The sequence below is a fragment of the Erithacus rubecula genome (assembly GCF_903797595.1).
Source record: "Erithacus rubecula genome assembly, chromosome: 10".
Taxonomy (NCBI): Eukaryota; Metazoa; Chordata; class Aves; order Passeriformes; family Muscicapidae; genus Erithacus; species Erithacus rubecula.
The window spans coordinates 16,155,305-16,176,028 of NC_136662.1; the positions used below are offsets into that span (position 1 = coordinate 16,155,305).

A 20,724-nucleotide genomic window follows, 5' to 3' on the forward strand; every position below is an offset into this window, starting at 1 on the left:
TTTAAAGCTCATTTGGAAACTTAATAAAAATCCAAAAACTGCACCTGAAGAAATTAAGAACATTGTATTAATCAGTAAGGTTGTTCTTGGAAACAGAATGCTTTGAGTGTCCCTTTGTGCTTTTTGATACAAATAGTAAGCAAGAATGTGGAACCAGAGTACTAACACAGAAATTAAATGCAGTTCTCTATATTGCTTTTCTGCAGACAAGGCCAGATTAAAAGGTATCTGCAGTCCCTTAGAGCAATATTCCATTATGTTGATTCATCAGCCTGTGAGAGGGGATATTCTGGTATATAACTTTCTGGCAGCACTGCTGACTTAGGTGGCTACTTTTCCCAATTTATTGACTACAGAAATGCTTCACAGAAAGTCCTTCAAAGGCAGCAAAAGAGTGGTCTCAGTGAGTGGGGCAAGCAGCACTTCTGGGTGTTCAGCTGCAGCCAGCCTGATCAGTCCAAGGTCTCAGCTCTCCTCCCTCCTGCCCGAATCTTCCTCCAGACATGGAAGGCTGAGGAGCTTGGGCATGCCACTCAAATGAACCACTCTGACCTAGAGCACATCACCAGCAGATGAGTTAATGATGACAGAAGGAGCTGGGACTGCTGCTGTGAGAGAGCAGGGCCAGGAACAAACAGTATGAGCAGTGCATGGACCAGCTTTGCTGTCAGAAATACTGGTAGAGCAAAAGTGTCATGCAGACAGACTGAGATGCCTCTATTTTAAATCTTACAAGTTTATCATATACTAAAATATCATGAGCATTTATATAAAATGCCAGCAGTAGGATTTACAAGACAGTCCTACCATTTATTTTAAAGTGTTTCAATTTCAAGACCTTGTTATCATAATGAGTATCATCCCTGTATCAGGGAGAAATGCCTGCAGGGGAAACCTAGCTGCACTAGGGAGCCTCAGAAGTCTGAATTGAAACCAAAATAAGCCCAGTCAATCTATCCCTAAATTCAAGAAAAAATTTTGGAGGACTTGATCAGTTTAGCAATTTTATCAATGCTACTTGCATTATATAGTCAAGTAAAAATAAGCCTTAACTTCAGAATATGGCATTTGAAGGCTTCTCAATAGCACCTCATCTGTTATTCACAAATTATTTTAGTCTACGCTAAACCATACAGGAATTGTACTGTTATTTAACAACAACAGCAACAACAGTCCTCAACACTTTCTTTGTATTTCTTTTATTCTGAGAAATTATTTTCAGTAGAAAAAACGTGTTGTACATGTTGGCAGAGTGATGCAATATCCTGGGACATCACTGGGTTTTCATCCTTCTTATAGAAAATGCGACGTTTATTTCATGGGAAATCAGAGAAATCAGCCTTCCACAGCATGCACAGTTACCTTGGACTGTCTGGGGGTTGGTTTAATTAGCAGTACTGCTCATGCTATGCTTTTCTGATTGCAGAAGGAGCTGCAGTACAGGTATTGTAGCATAATTTAGGTTGGAAGGGACCTCATCTGATCAAACCTTACACTCAAAGCAGGCCTAAATTCATGATAAATTCAATTAAGTTATGTCATTCAAGGTCTGAAATACCTAGGACAAATAAAAGAGTTTGAGTTTTGTGATATATACACTTATTGAATTTTGGTGTGTAAGAAGTTCCTGTGTGCAGCTGATAATGTCTACTTCTAGGTGTAAATGGTGAGAATACCTTCAGTGTCAGCTAAAAAGCTAGTCTTACACTGAGTTTAAGCAATTACCAGCTTTAGATCATCATTAAGAATATAACAAAGATTCTGTAGAGGAAAGTGGTTGTATTAGCTAAGCTTTAAGCACCTCATTTACAAGTCAGCAGGGAGTTTGTTCCTGATCCAAAGTGCAGAAAGATTCCTGAAACCTCCTGATTTATTTTCAGCCTCAACCGAAGCCAAATGTTTTCCGGAGCTCCTGCAGAGGCCAGGGAGGGGTAATGCTCCCAGAAACTGTGTTATGTGTGACAGTTTTGTGGATGCAATATGGATTATTACAGTAGTTAAGAATTAGAAGATTATTCATCATTCACTGTGGTTAAAATTGATGACATAGGGATTTTTTTGTTTTTTTCTTTTGGGTTTTTTTTGTCTTTTAGTGACTGGCAATAATTACTTAAGTTTTGAATATTTATTACAGCATCACCCAGTTTTATCTTTGTGCCTCTTTAAATATTTTTTTTTTTCTTTTGAATTTTATTTTACTGGCCAAATTCATCTTTGTTTTGCCTCTTTTATTATCCTGCTGTTATCTTCTATGTTTTTATTTGCTGGTACTTTTTCTCTGCTTTACAATATGGATAAAACATTGGCATTATTGTTTAATTAATCCAACTTGACTGTTATTCCAATTAATTCCTACATTAGCTCTAATGGAAACTTCTGCTAATTAGATTATTTCTTTTTCTTTCCCTTTTTGGAAAATTTTCAAGGGTAATTAGTGGGGGAGGGAACTGCCTGTTTCTTTCCCTTTGTCATAAACATTAACTCTGTCATGTATGGCAGATGATGCATTTATTTTGATTCATTTGTAAACTTCTTCAAATGTACATCTTTAAAATTCTAGCTTTAAAATACCTTTATAAGCATCTTATTATTTCCTCATGGAATAATACACACCTATGTAATGAATCAACATCCTTATTGACATCTGAGCCCAGGACAGATTTTCCCATTCCAGTATCCTTCAGCAGCCTGCTCTAACCCAACTTCTCTGCTCTCCCTCTTGTCAAGGTATCTCTAGCACTGCTCACTGCAACAGAGCACTTAACCACTGGCATTTGGGACTTTTTTCCTTCTCTTCATCCAGAAGTTTTGTTCTGCTCCTGTGAGATTTCTTTATATTTTTCTTCCACTCCTGTACCATTCACAATGATCAGATTTCAGCTCTTGACTGGCAGCTGAGGTGGCTTCCTGCCTGCACAAGCATGTGCCTTTGGGGAGTGTGTGCAATGCTAAAGCTGGAGTGTTTGTGTCTGTGCAGATTTACCTGCCTCCAAAGGACACAAGGCAGAAGAGCTTGTGGCCACTCCAACTTAGCTGCTGCAAGAAATCTGTCTCTGGGAAGTACCATTTACTTTCACTGCCTAAATGGAATAAAGTCAAGATTTTGCAGGCAAATGAGCAACCATGTGGGTCTCAGGTTCAAAAAACCCCAACAACCTCCCTAGAAAACCTCTCACTCCTCTCATAAGACTGCAAGAAACTTTTTCAGGGGTGCAATGATGGGAGGTGGAGATGGAAGTATTTTGGGAAAAAGTATAAATCATTCTAGATAATTTTCTGAAAATTAACCCGTGTTTGCACTTAGTAAATCTTCTCGTGATAACCTTTTTAACAAAGAGAACTGAGTTTAGATTAAGGTACAATTTGTCTCTGCTCCCAGGAAGCATTTACTAAAAAATATGAGCAGGAATAACGAGGAAAAGGATGTGATTTCAATTTTAAGCTGCAAGATGGCTACTAGATGTCCTATAAAAATCATAAATTAAAATTTAAATTCACTCCTTGCAAAATAAAAAGATTCCCAGAGGCAAATGAAAAATATGTTTTGCCATGGACAATTTCAGAGGCAAAATGCCTTGAATATGTTCTCTTGGATTTTTTTCTTACAGATCTGACTGTATGAACCCAAAATTTTTTTTTTTCTTTCAATAAGATATGCAAGACAGAGAGAATTAAAATTTTTCACTGTAGTAAACAGCAGGAGGGTGTACTTCAGTAAGCATGGATTACATTTTGCTTAAAGACTGAAAATAAGGTGTTATGCACTCTTTCCTTAAGAAAAGTCTCCAGTGAACTCATCAGTAACCTCATTTTACTTTTTCAAATACATAACAATAGAGTTGCAATAAATTGAGTCAACTTGTATTTGGCATTAAGGAGCGTGAGATAACATTGCAACATGAGAACACTCTTTTAATAGAATACTTTATGCTGCAAGGAATTTCTTGGAATTATTCAGTCAACCCACTGTGTTACACCAGGATCAGCTACAGCAGGTTGATCTGAACTATGTCAGGGTGGGGTTTGAACATCTCTAAGGAGAGTCTACAGTTTCTGGGCAACTTGTTCCAGTGTTTGACTACCTCCATAGTAAAAAAGTGGTTTTTGTGTTTAGGTGAAATTTAGTGCATTGTAAGTTGCCCCCATTTTCTCTCATCTTGTCACTGGGCACTGCTGCTCCCTCATCTTCATTCCCTCCCATCAGGCAGTTATTTATACTTAATGGTAAAGTCCTCTGGAGTCTTCCCTTTTCCAGGCTGAACAGTTCTCTCAGCCTCTCTGAAAATGAAAGATGCTCCTATTCCTCAAACATCTTTGTGGTCCTGCACCACACTCACTCCAATAAATCATTAGCTTTCTTGTACTGGGAGCTCAGACTGGGCACAGTACTCCAGATGCTTCCACTGCAGTGCTGAATAGGGAGGAAGGATCATCTCCTTCAGCCTGCAGGTATTGGAATGTTTTTTATGCTTCCTGAATTCTAAATGAAACTTCCATTCACTTATTAATTTTGGAAGTCCCTTTTTTTTTCCCCAGGAAAAACAATGCACAAATTGATTTAGTTTTATATAAAATTCCCCATGTTCTGGTATCTATGCTTAGGTCCTTGGAAATGTATGTTCCTTTTCTGGATTGCAAAGCAGTTCTAAAAACTGCACAATACAAAAGCAATTATTCTTTCCAAGTAATTACTACCAAGCTTTAAGATCAATCTTCTGGTTATAATTTGTTTTAAAAGACTGCTCTAAGTTTATGCTAATTGTATTACTCACATTCATGTGATGAAGGGCATTAACATGGTGCTTTTACTCTATGGTTTTCCAAAAGCAATATGAAGTAAACCCTGAACCTGCAAAGCTTCACTCTGTGATCATTCCTAATGAGCAGCCTGTTGGCTTTTAACACGATGCTGAACACGTGCAGAATTGAAACCTGTATTTAACAGAAGTTGCTTCACAAATAAGGAAGGGAAAAGACCTGATATTTTTCAGCCAAATTTTAAACCTCTGACCTATAATCCAATTTAGTAAAATTTTAATTAATGCTGGTGAGGCAGCTTTGGTGTGGGAAGTCACACAACTTAACTGTTACTGCAAAGGAACTAAGGTTATTTTGAACATGTTCACAATCAAATGAGCTGCCTGCTCTGAGCTTTACACAACTGTTGATAGTATGGTTAGACTCAAGTTAATCACTTGTTATTAAATCCTAACTCATGTTAGGATCACTTGTTATTAAAGAATCACTTGTTATTAAATCCTATCACATGTTATTAAATCCTAACTCACTTTCAAAAGATTAAACCAACACTGTAGAATAAATATTCTCAGCCAATCTACTTTACTAAATAAATAAATCATATAATCAAAGCTAAATAACATGGGACTATTAAAATATAGCAGTTAAATTAGGAATCCTACTTACCGATAACAAAAATGATGTTTGATTTCCTGAGATCTTCTGAAAAGTCTAAAACGAAAATAAAAGTTCTTTAGTGGCAAGAACTACTAATGTTAATGTCAGCTACTTACCACACCAAATTGTGTAACACTCATGCAAGGGGATCTGATTTTACTAGATTTACTTTCTGCTATATACTTCTCCATTCCAAAAGGTGCTATTATCCACAAGCCTATTAACCTCTCAGTTTTGTAGTTGTCATCACAGATATGATAAAGACATTTTACCTGAAAATAGATCTTACAATACACATCAGTTCTTTAAAAAGAGAAAGGGAAAAAGAGAGAAGTGGATTCATCTTGATGTAGTAATGTGATGTAATGCCTCCTCAACTGCTGCAGTTTTATTGAGTCTATTATTACATTACAATTGCTATAGAATCTTGTCCACCTCCCATTTAGATTTTATACTCTCTGAAATGTAGTTCTAAATTCCTCTGAACCTCAAATTCAGCCAAATAATAACCATCTTAGCTGAAATTCAGGCAATACACTCACCAAAACTATGGTATGTATTACAGCTTTGCCTTTAACTGAAAGTGTATCTTTTGAAAAAGAAATCCGGTCTGAGTCCCAGTCATTGCATTAATTATACCAGTACAGAAGGTGATCTTGCACCATGTGAGCCTACTGAAATTTTATTATGTCTTTGAGTTAATCACATACAAGGTACCTCATACAATTCTGGGGTTTATTTTGTGGTGTATCAATCTCTTATTACAAAAAATCATTAGCCATGAAAAGTTTTGCTTTATCCTTTCATTCCTTTAGGCTCTTAGCACCTTGTCCTTTCTGAGTAGACATTCATAACTGCCAATTTTTGAAAACACCTATGAGATTCAATGCTGATTAACAGTAGTATTTTCTAATAATTTTGGATCCACTGGCCAAGAGAGTATAGAAACATCTTTTATAAACTTTAATTTGCATTCAAAGAGAATTCACATGATAAAAATCCCTTGAGGCATAAAGTTCACAAAATAAATACCCTGAATTCACTTTACTTTCTAAGTAACTATTTAAATAACAGGAAATCAAAGGTTCAAAATTAAATGGCAATTGACACTGAAAAAGAAACTCACCTCCTGTGCTCTCATAACCAGAGAAACTTGACTGATCCTCCTCCTGTTAATTAAGCAATTGATAAATGAATATTCTGCATAGTTTGCATTTCTTCTTATATATGTTTATCTGTATATCTTAATATATATCTCTCTGAGTCTCAGTTTTAATCTATGTTGAGATACAGTTTACAGTGTCACAGAAATGCTGTTAGTGCTAGAACAGCTCTCAGGAATAGCCACCTTTAAAAGTGTAGAGCTGCAGGAGTAGATGGAGTGACATGAACTGCACGGTGACAGGAATGGGTAAACTGCTGCCCACTGTAATTTGCAGGGTTCATGCTCTACCCTTGCAGGTTTCTCCTCGTGTTCCATCATCACTGAAACTGAAGTACTCTTCATTAGGCTGAAGTACCATTACATCGGTTACACAAATTATTCTCATTTTTTTGATTCTCAGTAATTCTCAGCCTATTCCACTGCAGTGGAAGAACTGCCATCTTAAAAAAAAAAAAGAAAGCTGTCATTTTCAAATGAGAGATTATTCTTTCCTACATTTCAAGTGACAATATTAACCCCATATCTTTTATTTTTTGATGTAATAATACAATAAAATAATTGATCTTGCAAAGGATATATTGCATACAAAAGGCTTCATTTTAGACTCTACTTCTTATAATGCCTTTTAAAAGTTTATCGATCAAAATCATTTTAGGCACTGAGTGTAGAATAAAATGCTTTTAAAAATCAGGATCAGAATTCCAAGCTTACAATCAAATTAAATAATTGGAAGCGGCATTATTTCTTTCAAGTTTTACTTTTGTTCTCCCCTATGATTGCAGACTGAAACTGTCTCCAAGAAGTTTTTGTGCTGATCTGGGTGAGAGCTAGATGTGCTGCTTGGTTCAAGGTCCTTTGGAAGGGTGGCAGTCTGTCCCTCTGTTTAGTCCAGTCCCCTCATGTTTGCAGTTGAAAATACCCATTCCTGATTAAGTCTTTCTAGCAAGTAGGTCTCTAAACTGTGAATGGTTTGACCTGTATCAGGCTGAAAACACTGCTGTGCCTCGTTACCAGAGTGCCTTGGAAAATAACTGTGGGATTTAGCAAGTGATCACATAAGGCAAAGTCCCTTCAGTTAGACAGCAAATGGTATTTGACACCACATTGCCATCAGCAGCACAGTGATTTAGCAGCAGTCTCTGTGTTCTCAGTATAGCTGTTTCCATGTACTTGAAAGCAAAATGAAGAAGATTACATCTTATAATGAGCTCCAAAGAAAGATGGGTAGTCTGTAATTTCAAATGCCTTTACAGTTAAGTTATATCTCCAAATATTATCTAAACATATCCATTAGTGGAGCATAGCTGTCTGTGTAACTACTTCAACAATACCAACAGTACATTAAAATAAGTGCTAAATAGAGAAGTTTGCTACCCATAAAGAATCACTTATTTGGCATTTGTCTTTAGAGTTGGAAAACGCAGGCTTTTGACAGCCATTTTACTTGTTGCTTATGTTGTAATTAGTAAATACCTGACTGGTAGCAGATACTTCATTGGTTAATGAGTTTTAAGTTTATGTCATTGCTAAGCTGGAAGTCCACAGAATCACAGAATTATTTGGGTTGGAAGATCATCTAGTTCCAACCCACCTAATTCCTGTAATACCAGGCTAGGACAGTAAGTCTCAGCAAATAATAATGGAATGATACAGAATTCTTCAGAAGTTTCAATTTTGCTGCTAATTAATCAGTACTTTTAAGACATATCAATAAAATAGATTTAATTTCTTTATCTAATGAAGGGACATTTTCTGAATTAGGACTTAGTGACAGTTTTGAATGTCAGTTACCTGAAGAAATGAAAAAGCTTTCCTGTTACCCATTAAAAACCTCTGCTCCAGTCCTTACGTGTTTTAGTTAGGGTTTTGTTTTTTGTTTTACATGAAAAAGAAAAGTGTTCTCCCTTGTCACCTCATTTTTGTTTGAATGCTTCTAGAAAAAATTTATTCAGATTTCTAACAGATTCAAAAGAAGTTTCTCCTTCAGATTTAACAAAGATGATAAATAATCACAGATAAAAGAGAAAAGAGGCAGTAGAATGAGACTGAATTTAAAATACAGCATGACTGCTGCTTAAAATTATGCTCAGTTTCCAAGTTTGAATTTGAGAATGTAAATATTCCAAAGAATGTTTCAGACACAAATTATTTAAACAAATAAAAATTACGTGTTCCTTTGCTGGCTTTATGCAAGGGCAGCACTCCCTGGGAATGGATTTTATGAGCCACACCATTAAATTTGATTTATACTTCAAATCAATTTTAGAGCCTGAGCAGCTTTCTGCAAGCTGAGTGTTAAAGTATGCCTCTGGAAAGCAGAGGTGGATGTGTTCTGACCTCCTCTGCACCAGAAATAATAAATAAGCTAAGACACAGTAGGAATACCTTCACCCTTCATGGCTTTTTTTTCCACTGAAAGACATATTTTCTTATATACTTCATACTGCTCAGCGGAGTGGAAGTATTTGTGTCAAAAAGGACTAATAGAAATTAAAATAAGGGTCCAGTGCTAATGTTTTTCCAGGTGATTTTTGTTTGTTCAAAATGCATACAACTGCAAAAAGTGTTCATAATAGCATCTAAAAATTCTGGCAGATGAGATCACTGTGATTCCTGTTTAGTTCTGGGTTTCTAGTGAAGACAAAATTCTGTGCTGTTATCTCTTGAGAGGGCAGGCTGAGGGAGCTGGGCATGTTCAGCCTTGAGAAAGAACCTAATCAAGATCTATCAGTAGGGAGTAAGGGAGGTGTCAGAGCATGGACCAGGCTCTGCTCAGTGGTGCTGGGCAATGGGACAAGAGGTAACAGGCAGAAGATGATGCACAGAATTTCCACCTGAACAGGAGGAAGAATTTCACTGTGCAGGTGGCCAAGCACTGCACAGATTGCCCAGAGAGGTTTCAGAGTCTCCCTCACTGGAGGTATTCAAGGGCCATGAGATGCAATCCTGTGCCATGGGCTGTGGGATGACCCTCCTTGAGCAGGGAGGTTGGACCAGATGACCCAGTGTGGTCCCTCTTCCCACCTTATCCATTCTGTGATTCTGTGATTATTCTTTCAAAACAAAACATATTATCAGGTCTAAAAACAATAATTTAAAAATTTATACATATTAGTTAGAGATTAGCCCATTTTTAACACTCACAAGCCAAGATCAAATTATCTAGCTTTTAAATTTGGTTGGGGTTTTTTTTCATATTTTGCATTCAAGTTCTTCAAGAACATGAAGAAGAATATCTGTAGGTAGTTTAGAAAGGCAAAAGCCACAATCTGTGTGCTATAGTTTTGGGGTGTTGTTTTTTGTTAACTTCTGTACGAATTTATAATGACAAAAATACATATGATTACTAAGCATGAAAATGAAAGCAAAATCTATTTAGCTTCATACTGATTTCCAGACACTGGAAAAATATAAAGAAATTATCTCTTAAGGGCAACAAGGTATGCAACCAGAACACCCCTCCCAGGAGAGTAGCAGCAATTTGCATCATCACAGCACTTTAAGAGTGTTCTGGTAAACCAAACACCTAATTTGCAATTTTAATATTAATTAGATTTAAGAAGCTGAACTAGAGTGGTCAGCATTTTATGTAACTTGAAGAACTGGAGCTTGATTTTTAAATATATTTGTGTTTTAAAGACATTGCAGACATTAAATTACTATATTATCTACACATAGTTTCTATCTAACACTGATTTTAAAATAGTACTATCACATATAGTATCCAGTCTGCATTTATAGTAAGCTCCCAGAGCTTACAAAGTTCTTTATAGAAGTAAGTTATCACTACTTTTTCTTTAGTAGTCTTTTTTTTTTCTCTGTAAATCACCATTACTCCTTAATTATTCTTCTCTATATGGAGTATTTATGCTGTTTGGCACAAATTCTCCTAGGGACATTTTTTTTTTTTTTTCGTTAAGCCACTGCAGTAGAGAAGTGAGCAGGACACCTCCCTGTGTACTTGAACTGCAAACTTGGTGCTGCTCAGCTCCTATTTTAGACAGCTGCTGACAATCCTAATGAATGGATCCCTCACATCAGGCACCTCAGCACTATGTGCAGAACCTCTCTGCCCTGAGAGCTGCCTTCTGAGAGGTGAAATTCAGTGGTTTGGGTTTTTGTTGGAAATGGTTTGGTTTGGGGTTTTTTTTAATGTATGTGCATTTTGTGGTTTTTTGGGAGTTTTTTAGAGTTTAGATAAAAAAGGCTTTTCTCCAGGCCTGTCTGAACTCAGTTCTTGGCATGGAGAAGGACAAGAATAGAGTGTTGCAAAAACTTCCCAAATCTAGCGTGTGACCTCAAATCCTGTGATTTGCTGCTGTTCAGATAAAAATTGGTAGTTGTACTCATATTTTGCCCCTCAAAGACCTTCTCTGCTTAGTATCTGATAAGCATATCCAAATAAATACTAAAATATCTATTTATCTATTATTAGGCAGTTTTACAACTTCCAACTTCTGCAGTATTTATAAAGGACTTCTGTGTTAAGAAGGAATTGAACTATCTGAAGAAACAGTTCACTGATTTGAGATGCACTGCTGTGAAAGAGTTCTAAAACTAGGCCACTTTTCACTCTTTATGACTGGTATTTAAGCCCAAAATGACTAACATTGACTGCACAATCCTGGGATACATAAGGAGTAAAAAAAACCAAATAGGAAGCATATGGCTTTCTGAAAATACATAGGGGATATTTTTCTGTTTTCCAGTGTACCCAGAGAAGCCACTCCTCTGCTTCAATACAATACAAATAAGTGATTTTAAGAGCAGTTTTGTATCCCATAGAGTAAAACAGCATTTTGCAATCACTGCAGTTTTATATGTGTACATAAAAATATATAGGATGTACTTGACAGTGATTAAGAAATATAAAAGAAATAAAAAGGCATTTCCTTCTGCAGTGTTTTAAAATATAGGAATTGTTACTACAAATGTTTTCAATAAATGGTTTTGTTAGCTGTCTTTAGGGATGCTGGGCTATGGGGACAGAACCAACCCACAGCCCTGAGTAAGGCCTCTAAATCTAGGAGGCAGAGCAGGTTTAAAATACACCTTTACATTTCTTTATCAGCTAGAATAGGAGAAGTTCTGCTGTGTATCTTATTTGCATCAACTGTGTGGGATACCTGATATTCTCCAAGAATTATGCATGTTCTCTGGACTGTAAAGGTAGAACTCACACATTTTTCTTGAAGTTATATTTTGTTCATGAAGGCATAAAGCCTCAGTTTGCCAGTGGAGGGGCAGGCTGGTGTGAGGGAAGAAGGTACAGTATCCTAGTGTTACTGCCTACAGAAATGATGGTGAGATACTGTAAATTGTAATGCTTTTACTACAGACACTTCCACAAGCCACAGAGGAGGAGTTCATAATTTACTGCAAAATTATTCAGTGAGGCACAGATGCAGCACCTCTTGAAGAATAATGTTGTCCTTGCTGTTTAAATCTCCAGTAACTCACTTGAGCTCATCATTATTTTAAGTGAATCCTTGTGTCCAGTACTGCCCACCAGAGGTACAGGCAGCAGCTCTGGGTTCAAAACTAGGAAAGAATTGGAATGCAAAGACTTCAACTGACCTTGGCAGTTTAGTCTTCCCTAATATATGTATTGCCAGAAACTAAGTTCAAATAACATCTGTGAAAGAAGGAGTAAACAACTGCTTCTGGTATTTCACAGAAAAAAGCACAGGTTGACTCTTGGGGTTTTTTTTGCCTGTTTTGCTATGGTTTGCATGGGGGAAAATAGAGCAGGAGACTTTCTCACACATGCCTTTATTGCAGTGTACAATGGTGATTTTGACAGAGAAAAAAAATCTTTGGATTTACAAAATTATTTTGAAACACCAAAATACACATGGTTTGAGCTTATTCAGGAAACATTTTGTAAGGCAAACTGTAGTACTTTGTTTCTAGAACTGTTTTTTTTTTTTTTAAAGCATTTAATAGGATAGTTTCCATGGCAACGTGAACTGAACAGATTGTTCACTGACTTCAGTACATTTCTATTAAACATCTTTTCTCTGTAGTTAGGCCTGTCTTTCCAGCTCTTTCATGACTTTGGATGCTTATTCGTTTTGCCTTTTTGCAGATGTCCTTAAAGTAGATTAGACTCCCCCTTTAACAAAAACAAGTGTTGAGAGAACAGCTTCACAACCGCTCATTTTCCTTTCTATCCCATATTCCTGTTTTAATCAGTTTCCCTTTATAACTAAAATCTGTAATTCAAATTGACACCACTGTCTATCAGCAAAAGTTAAATGGACACTGCAGAAATGATCAGCATTAAAAGCCCAAATGGCTTCTGGATACTCTTGGTCATTTTACTAAGACCTGTAATGTTTAATGCTGCACAGAATATATGAATAAAGCTGCCGTTACACCAAAAGTTCCTTATGTTCTCAAGGAAAAAGAAAGCACATGATTAATATATGACATTCTAATCTGACTCCTTGAAGAATTTAATTAACATTCATCTAATTTTGAAAGGTATCTTTAGAAGTCTGAATGAAAATTTCTTCTGCTAATGGAGGCGTGCTGTTTGCTCTCTGTAGTATTGTAATACTAACCCCAAAGTATTGTGCCCAAAGGGTTAAATAATTACTTGGACTGAATCTTCAGAGTAGGGGAAAAGGGAGTCAAAACAAAGTGACAACTGATAAGAAACACAGTAAATGGAGGAAAATGGTCTTTGGTTTAATCCACAGAGCTTTAGTAAAATGAGGCTTTCATTTTGCTCTTGCCCATCAGTTTTATTATTATTCGTGTTCTACCTCTGCATTGAAAAGACTCTCAGGAACTTTTCATTATGTCTTTTAAATATTTAAGTTTCAAGCTATGCCAATCATTCAGGCTGGAAATATTGTTATAGTCTTGGTAGCAATTGGATTCTGTTTTGCATCAGTTCACTAAAAGCCCTCCTCCTGCTCTTCTAAAGCCTGGATTCCTCTGTGCTTTGGACAGGAGACAACACCAAGCTGTAAAACTAATTGTAACTACATGGCAAAAACTTTTTAAAAAGGGCCTATTTCCTCTTGTTAGAATGAGTAAGTATCTTACAGGGCTTTTTTCCTCTACTTGATTTTGGTTTTGCTTGTGAATTTTTCAAAAGAGCTGTGACATTTCTAATTATAAAACATTCTGAACTTGCAGCAAAGATTGGGTTATTCCGTTTTTTTATTGAGTTGATTGCTTGACATTGCTGAACAGAAAACCTTTTTTTTTTCTTCGTCTTTTTTTTTTTCTTTTACATCTACCTTTCCTAGGTTTGGGGGTGGGGGCAAAAAAAAAAAAACAAACAAAAGGCAATCTCTTCTTTGCACATACTATTGCATTTGTCTAATTGCATCAGTAAATGCAGTATGACACTGCAAAGTCATGGAAAGCTCTCAATTATGAACTGGTAACTCCCTTAAAAGCACAAAAAAGCGTTTCCATGTTTTGGTGTGAGGGTGATGAGGTGCTGGACAGGGTGTCCAGATAAATTGTGGGTGTCTCATCTCTGGAAGCATTCAAGGCCAAGTTGAACCAGTCTCTGAGCAACCTGGTCGAGTAGAAGGCGTTCCTGTCCCTGGCAGGGAAGTCAGAACTAAATGACCTTTAACATCCCTTTCAACCCAAATGATTTTGTGAAATCTGTGACCTCCTGCTCCAAATACTAGAAGAGGCTAAATATATTTCTGAGAATTTTATTTGAAGTTGACCTGACTTTCACATTTCCCAAATTATAAAGTTCTGCAATCACTGGCACTGGAGAGTATCCATTCTACAGTTGCCTGACAGTGTGTTTTAACGTTTTCTTTAATTACTCTAAATATTCCTCAGGCTAGCTAGGGTTGTCTTGAAAGGCTTGTTTTCATGAGAAAATAATTGGATGCTCTTTTCTTCTGGAACTCTTTGATAGGATTCACTGATGCCAATTCTTCAATACTCTCTTTTGGCCTGAATGCACTTGAAATAAGCCAAATGGTGGGTTTCTAATTAAAAATCCAATTGTTAAATATAAAAATTTTCTGATCTCTAGAAACAAGTGACAGTCTCTCTGACAAAGTTGAGAAATTGAATGGCAAGTATAAATGAACACAGTGAGCATTAAAAGTCTTTATCACACTTGAAAGCATTCCAGCAGCAAAGAACAACCCTTGTTAAAGCAGACACTAGCCATAGCAGCAAGTTCTGCAAATTGAGAATACTCTAAACCTGTGGCACTCAAAAATGCCGGGATCAATATATATTCCTGAAGTCTTAATATGGGTTAAAATATCTGGAACTAATCCCATTGCTTTGGTTGTACATTATCCAATCAATTCATGAGTAGTATGATCATTATTCCAGAAAAGGCTATAGAGATTGCTAAGACACAAAACCTTGGCTGGTTCTTCTACAAGGCATTCTCAATGAGAGGTACTATCTGCTTCATTTATTTGTTTATTTCTGTTTTCCAGAATAACATATTCCTAAGTGGTTCTAAAAACTTATATTATTCCTTTTGTAATACAGGATCTCACAGATCTGAGACAAAACCAGAAAAATAGTTATTAGTTATTTGGATAAAAGACTGGGAATTTTTTCCTTTTTTTAAAAAAAATGTGACTCTGTGATTACAAGTGTTCTAGTTCTTGAAGTACTCATGCATAGCCAGTAGAGAACAATCAGCTTACTGTTAATTGAGTTAGATGAATTTAATTGACTATCATTTTACAAAATGTACAATTCAAAGCTCAAACTTTCTCAGTGTTGTTTCTAATTCAATTTTCCCTGCATACTCTTCCAGAAAAGCCAGATCTTAATTTGCCCTAGTGCTGCTTTTCACTGTTTCTACAATAGGTATCAGGTGTTTCTGGAAGCACTTGGAACTCCTACATGAGTGAAGGACTACATCAGTAGTTGGAACCACACCACTCAATCTCCTTGCTCCTGCCTACCAGTAAAAGAGGTTATTCTGGAAGAAGTAATGCATATCTGAAGAACTCAGATGCTTTTTTGGCTTAGTTTACACTGGAGATTTTCCTGACTCATTTCATGAATGAGAAAATGCAAAAGTGTCTGTGTAAGTCCATTTCAGCTGCACCAAGACACCCATTGTCAGCTGTGGCTTTGTCTTCTGTGTGACCCTCAACTCCCCTTGTTCAGTGACTACCAAGATGCTCCCCTAAAATTCAGCCATTTTTAGCAGCTCAGCTGTGTAAGGTTGCTTGGAAACAAGCCTTCTTATCCCCCACATTCTCATGACAGATTTCCTATGCAATAACATCACTGCATGACACATTTGTATCCAGACACACATTCTTTTTCCACTTGAGATTCTCTGAGTAAAGGTTGTTGATGCTTCACACAATTCGTAAACAGCATGTGGTAAATCACTGGAGTATTAAATCACTGCCACAGTTGAAATGAGCTCAAGTTTGGAATGTGAGCAGTTCCTCACTCCTGAATTTAGTTATTGATCTTTCCTTCCTGAGAGTCATTTCTCATTGTGTTTCTCAGACCAGGCAGCTAAGTGGTATTATGACTTCATGGTAATCTCCACTCCCTTTTTTGCTTCTGTATATAATACTTGGTTCCATAATTTCAAATTGGTTGCAATTGCTTTCTCCTTTATATTTTCTTTATATTTGGACAAGGCATCTCATAACCTGTGTATACATTTATTTATTAGTAATATGAATATTTATACTTTTTTAAATGTTGCAAAATAGTATCAAGATACTAACTTGCAATTGAAGTGAGTGGTGTCAGCCACTTCATATTTATATAGCTGTCCTTGACTGATGGGGTTTTTAGCACCGTTTTTAGCTTCATTTCTCCTTCTTTGTTTGTTAACAGTATTGCACTCTTGCCAGAACAGCAACGTGTTAGTTTAGCAAAATAATGAGAAAAGCTAACTGCCACATCTGGCAGAAGGAATATTTGCTGTTGACAAAGACAGGTCCCATCATAGTATTCTTGTTCAATCTCAAGTGAGAATCACATGCATTCAAAACTGCAGTGCTTTTATGGATGGTGTAATGTATAATCAATTAATTATATAGTTTGAAATTATTACAATATCAATAAAATTTTCATGTTTCTGTTAATGTTACTTTATTTTGTAACTATAAATTAAACATTATGAACCAAGAATATAATTTCTTTAGTGTATGTACTCTTCCAAAAGAACCAATTAAAATGTCATTAAAATGCAAAATTTAATAGCAAAATAGCAAAACATAAGATAAATATAGATTCTGCTTTATAAGCCTAGACCCCTGAATAATAAAGTACAGTACAGACAATGATTATGAGAATTTTAAAAGTTTCCTGGGCAGAGAATGTTTTAAGAAGAGTTTATGAAAGAATGGGATTTAAAATGGGATGTGGAGACAGAGGCAAGCTGCCTCCTTGAAAAACAGCCAAGCTGAAATAACCAAGCCAAATAGAACAGTAAAGGGATCTAAAAATTAAAATAAAAGAATGGAACTAGAATGCTGCAGGTGAGGATAAAGTGTCACATTGAATACTGTGAAAGAAAACCAATAAATGATCCAATCATAATGAAAACTCAGTTTTGTTTGCCCTCATTTTGTCACTAGCTTTAAAATGTCACAAGAAAAGATATCTTTTGCAAGTAATGAGAAAAGAGGTGAGAACATTTGCAACTGCATTTTGTTGAATGACAACAGAAACACAAATTAACATTCTGTGCCAAGCTGCTTACAAATCTAGAGAGATGTTTGTGGTATTCATGAAGAAAATAAAAGCAGAGTCATGCAAAAGTGGAAGACAGGAAGCAAAACATACAAAACCAACACCCTTAAGTATGGTGGTGTGATAGACAGATGGCTTTAAATTTCTTTTTTCATTCTAAGTCTTTTAGACTAAGCATTCTTTTAATGCTTATCCACAGCACAGTAACAAGCACACAACTCTTATCCTTAGTGCAGCATCCAAACCACAGGAACCTGCCACGTTTCAGTTTGTGCCCATTGCCTCTTGTCCAGTCACCAGGCACCAGAAAATGCCTGGATCCGTTTTCTCTGCATCCTCCTTCAGATTTCTGTACACTTTGATGAGGTGCCCCTGAGCCTTCTCTTTTCCAGACTGAACACTCAGGTCTCTCAGCCTTTCCTTGTAAGAGAGATGGCCCAGTCCCTTAATTATCTTAGTGGTCCTTTGCTGGACTCTTTTAAGTATCTCCATATGTTGTATTACTAAATCCAGAACTGAACATTATTCCAGATTTGACCTTACCGGTGTAGATATGAAAATTATAGGGGAAAGGTTTTCACAACCTTTTTTCCCCCTCTCTCTGCATTCTGCCTATAGACAAGGAAAACTCTTATTAAAATTTAGTTTTTAGATGTGGATTGAACAGGATCAGTAGAAAGGCTGGTTACAACATACTGTAAGGCTTTGGGGTTTTTTTATTATTAAAAAAATTCATAGAGAGAAAGTTTGATTTGGCTGTAGTTACATGTCACACTTTTTATAATTTCATACTGCTCTTTCGAAAACTTTTACTTCTTAAATATACAGCAAACTTACAGTGCATTTTAGAAATTCTATTTGTTACATTTGCAAACATTTTTAAATTTATGAAGGAAACTCAGCAGTGCACAGTAATGGAAGATACAGGCCCTTAATACTACAATAATATTAATTCTTTTTTCTTAGCCTGAAAGTAACATCTGTGTATCATGAATTTACTTATGTTATACTTAAGAATACATTTGCCCTATCCTTAAAGTTCCATCACCTTGTTCAGACAATTTTATAGCACGGTATGTTCATGAACTAGAAAACTGTCTAGAGAGAAGCCATATAAACAGAAAATTACCTGGTCTTCAAAGTCAAATTCTGTATAAACAGCATCTCCAGAATCCATAATCAGACTGCAATCAAGTTCATTTGATCCTAAAATAGGAAAGAAAATTAGAATTTAGAATTGGATTGAAAACTTTCACTTTATGTGGTGGAACACTATAATATTTCCAATTGTCTGTATCAGTGCAAAACCTCTGAAGTAAGGAACCATTCAGGTTTGCTAGAGTGCCCAGCTGAATGGTATTTCATTAACAAAGCCGTCAAAGCATCCATAAAAGCTACTGCAAATCTTAATAAGGAAAGGCTGTGCTAAATGGTGAATTGTTCTAGCTATATTGCATATTTATTGGGCAGGGTCTTCTGCATGTCATGACTTGCAATTGTAAAATTGCCACACTCAAGGGAGAATATAAATCAGTTTAAGAAAGAGAAGGAAAATACTAATTTCTGATTAGCAGATAAGGATCCTTGAGTGGTGTTGATAGGAGACCAAAGCAGCATGCTTCCAGCAGCAATTTTCTCTGTTTCCATCCTATTCTACCCCTTCCAAGCAGACTGTGTGGCTCTGCCCCTTTTCCTTGTCATCTTCCTGTGGCAAGACCAGGAAGAATGCACTCTTGCACTTGGGATGACAAAATTCAATTGCTGAGAAGCCTTGACCTGGCTGAGCTTTTACAGTTGAGCTTCAGCTGAACTGCTGAAGGCACAGGACAACAGAAACTGAGCTTGATATTTCAAGAAGTCATGTAGGGGAGGAGTCACTGCTAAACCACAATGGGGGGATAAACTACCAGCAATGTTTCTATATAAACACAGGAAGGCTATAACATGGCCATCATATTCTGGCACTGTCACCCCATTCAGATTATCTCAATCCTGGGCAATAAAGAAGGAAATGGTCTCCTGGGTCCTCCAGATGGTGCAGCCTAAACCAAATTCTGCACATATTCTAGACACATTAAAATGTTAATAGGCATGAGACTATAGAAATAATTTTCACAGCATTAATAAAATGAGAATAATAAAAATATTAATGATTCACAGAAACCTAAAAATTATAACCAGCTGGCCACAGATGAGTCCAACCACTCACTTCATGTGGGGAGAAACAGGTAACACTAGGGGAAGTATAAGCTGTGTTTTGTTTTGTCTCCTCATTAGTGAAACAAGATCACTAATGAAGAAAACAACCCCCTCCTTCCTGGGTTACAGGTGTCTCTTCCTGCTATGATGTTCCTGCAAGCACTGGCACCGAGGGTACATAGTTTTAACCTATTTCTGGCCTGCAGTTTGTTTCCTCACCATTAGAGCTGTTTTTATGGGTGGCTTGCTGTAACAAGCACTATCAATAACAGATTTTACAGTTCAATTTGTGCCAGATGCATTTATTTATTTGTTATCTGGGTTTGTTTGCTTTTGAAGTTTACGTAGTAATAACCTATGTAGGTGGTGAAATAAATATCCCTGACAGAGAGAACAGAGGAGAGGAGCTGGATGTCATGATCAAACACTCTAACTGCATGGTACAGATGATAATTCCAGGATGCCTTAGTTTTCAATCCTTATCACAGTTACTGCCAAATTAATCTTCAATTTAACTTTCTGGACAACATAAGAGACACCAGGGAAAGACCTGCATCTGCCATCTCATGGTGCTTTTATTTTGGTTCCTCACTCCCCTGCCCCCACCCCCAATGCTTATGTATAGCTTTTCAGATTGCTATTAAAAAAATATGGGAAGGAATTATATTCCTGGTACTGCAGTGTCACATGTAAACACACAGCATGTTCTCTGGCATGTACACTTTATGGTCTTTTGAAAATACCTTTCTTTAAAAGATATATGCAAGGAAATAGATTTCCAAGTGCTGAGAGAATCTTAATTTTCTGATTTATCTTACACAGCTGACATCTCACTCTTAACACCGTGTCATTGTTGATAATATAATTTAACTAAGCCTCAGTTGTCACTGGCACTGGCCTACTCTGACACATCAATCACTCCCAAAGGCACTTGTTGGCACTTTATTAAAGGCACTTGATTAACTGTCACTTAACTACCAAGAGCAGTACATATTCTTAGCTAGAAACATTAGTATGAAATATGGTGCTGCAAACTTAAATGTAAAGGTCAGGCTGAAAATGAATACTCATGCATAATGTATCTTAAGCGATAAAAGCCACAATGGTTATACAATTTTAATATGGCCAAGCATCTTAAAGCCTTTTTTTCTTTGAACTAGAATACCACTGTCCTTGGAAAAGCATGGCTTCTTCCTAGGGTATATTCAAGAAAAATTGAAAATCAGTCTTTTCTTTCATGGTTTAATGGAAACTAACAAACC

At 36.5% G+C, this 20,724-nt stretch overlaps 1 protein-coding gene across 1 annotated transcript in view; it reads right to left on the bottom strand.

Annotated features, from left to right (window-relative positions):
- AK5 (adenylate kinase 5) overlaps nt 1–20,724 on the bottom strand; it is an 83,051-nt gene that overhangs the window by 18,537 nt on the left and 43,790 nt on the right. Inside the window, exons 8-10 of the mRNA XM_079313357.1 lie at nt 18,393–18,469; nt 6,542–6,584; nt 5,425–5,469 (exon numbers count right to left, since the gene is read on the bottom strand). Coding sequence (XP_079169483.1) covers nt 5,425–5,469; nt 6,542–6,584; nt 18,393–18,469 — 165 coding nt within the window. The remainder of the gene's footprint in view (nt 1–5,424; nt 5,470–6,541; nt 6,585–18,392; nt 18,470–20,724) is intronic.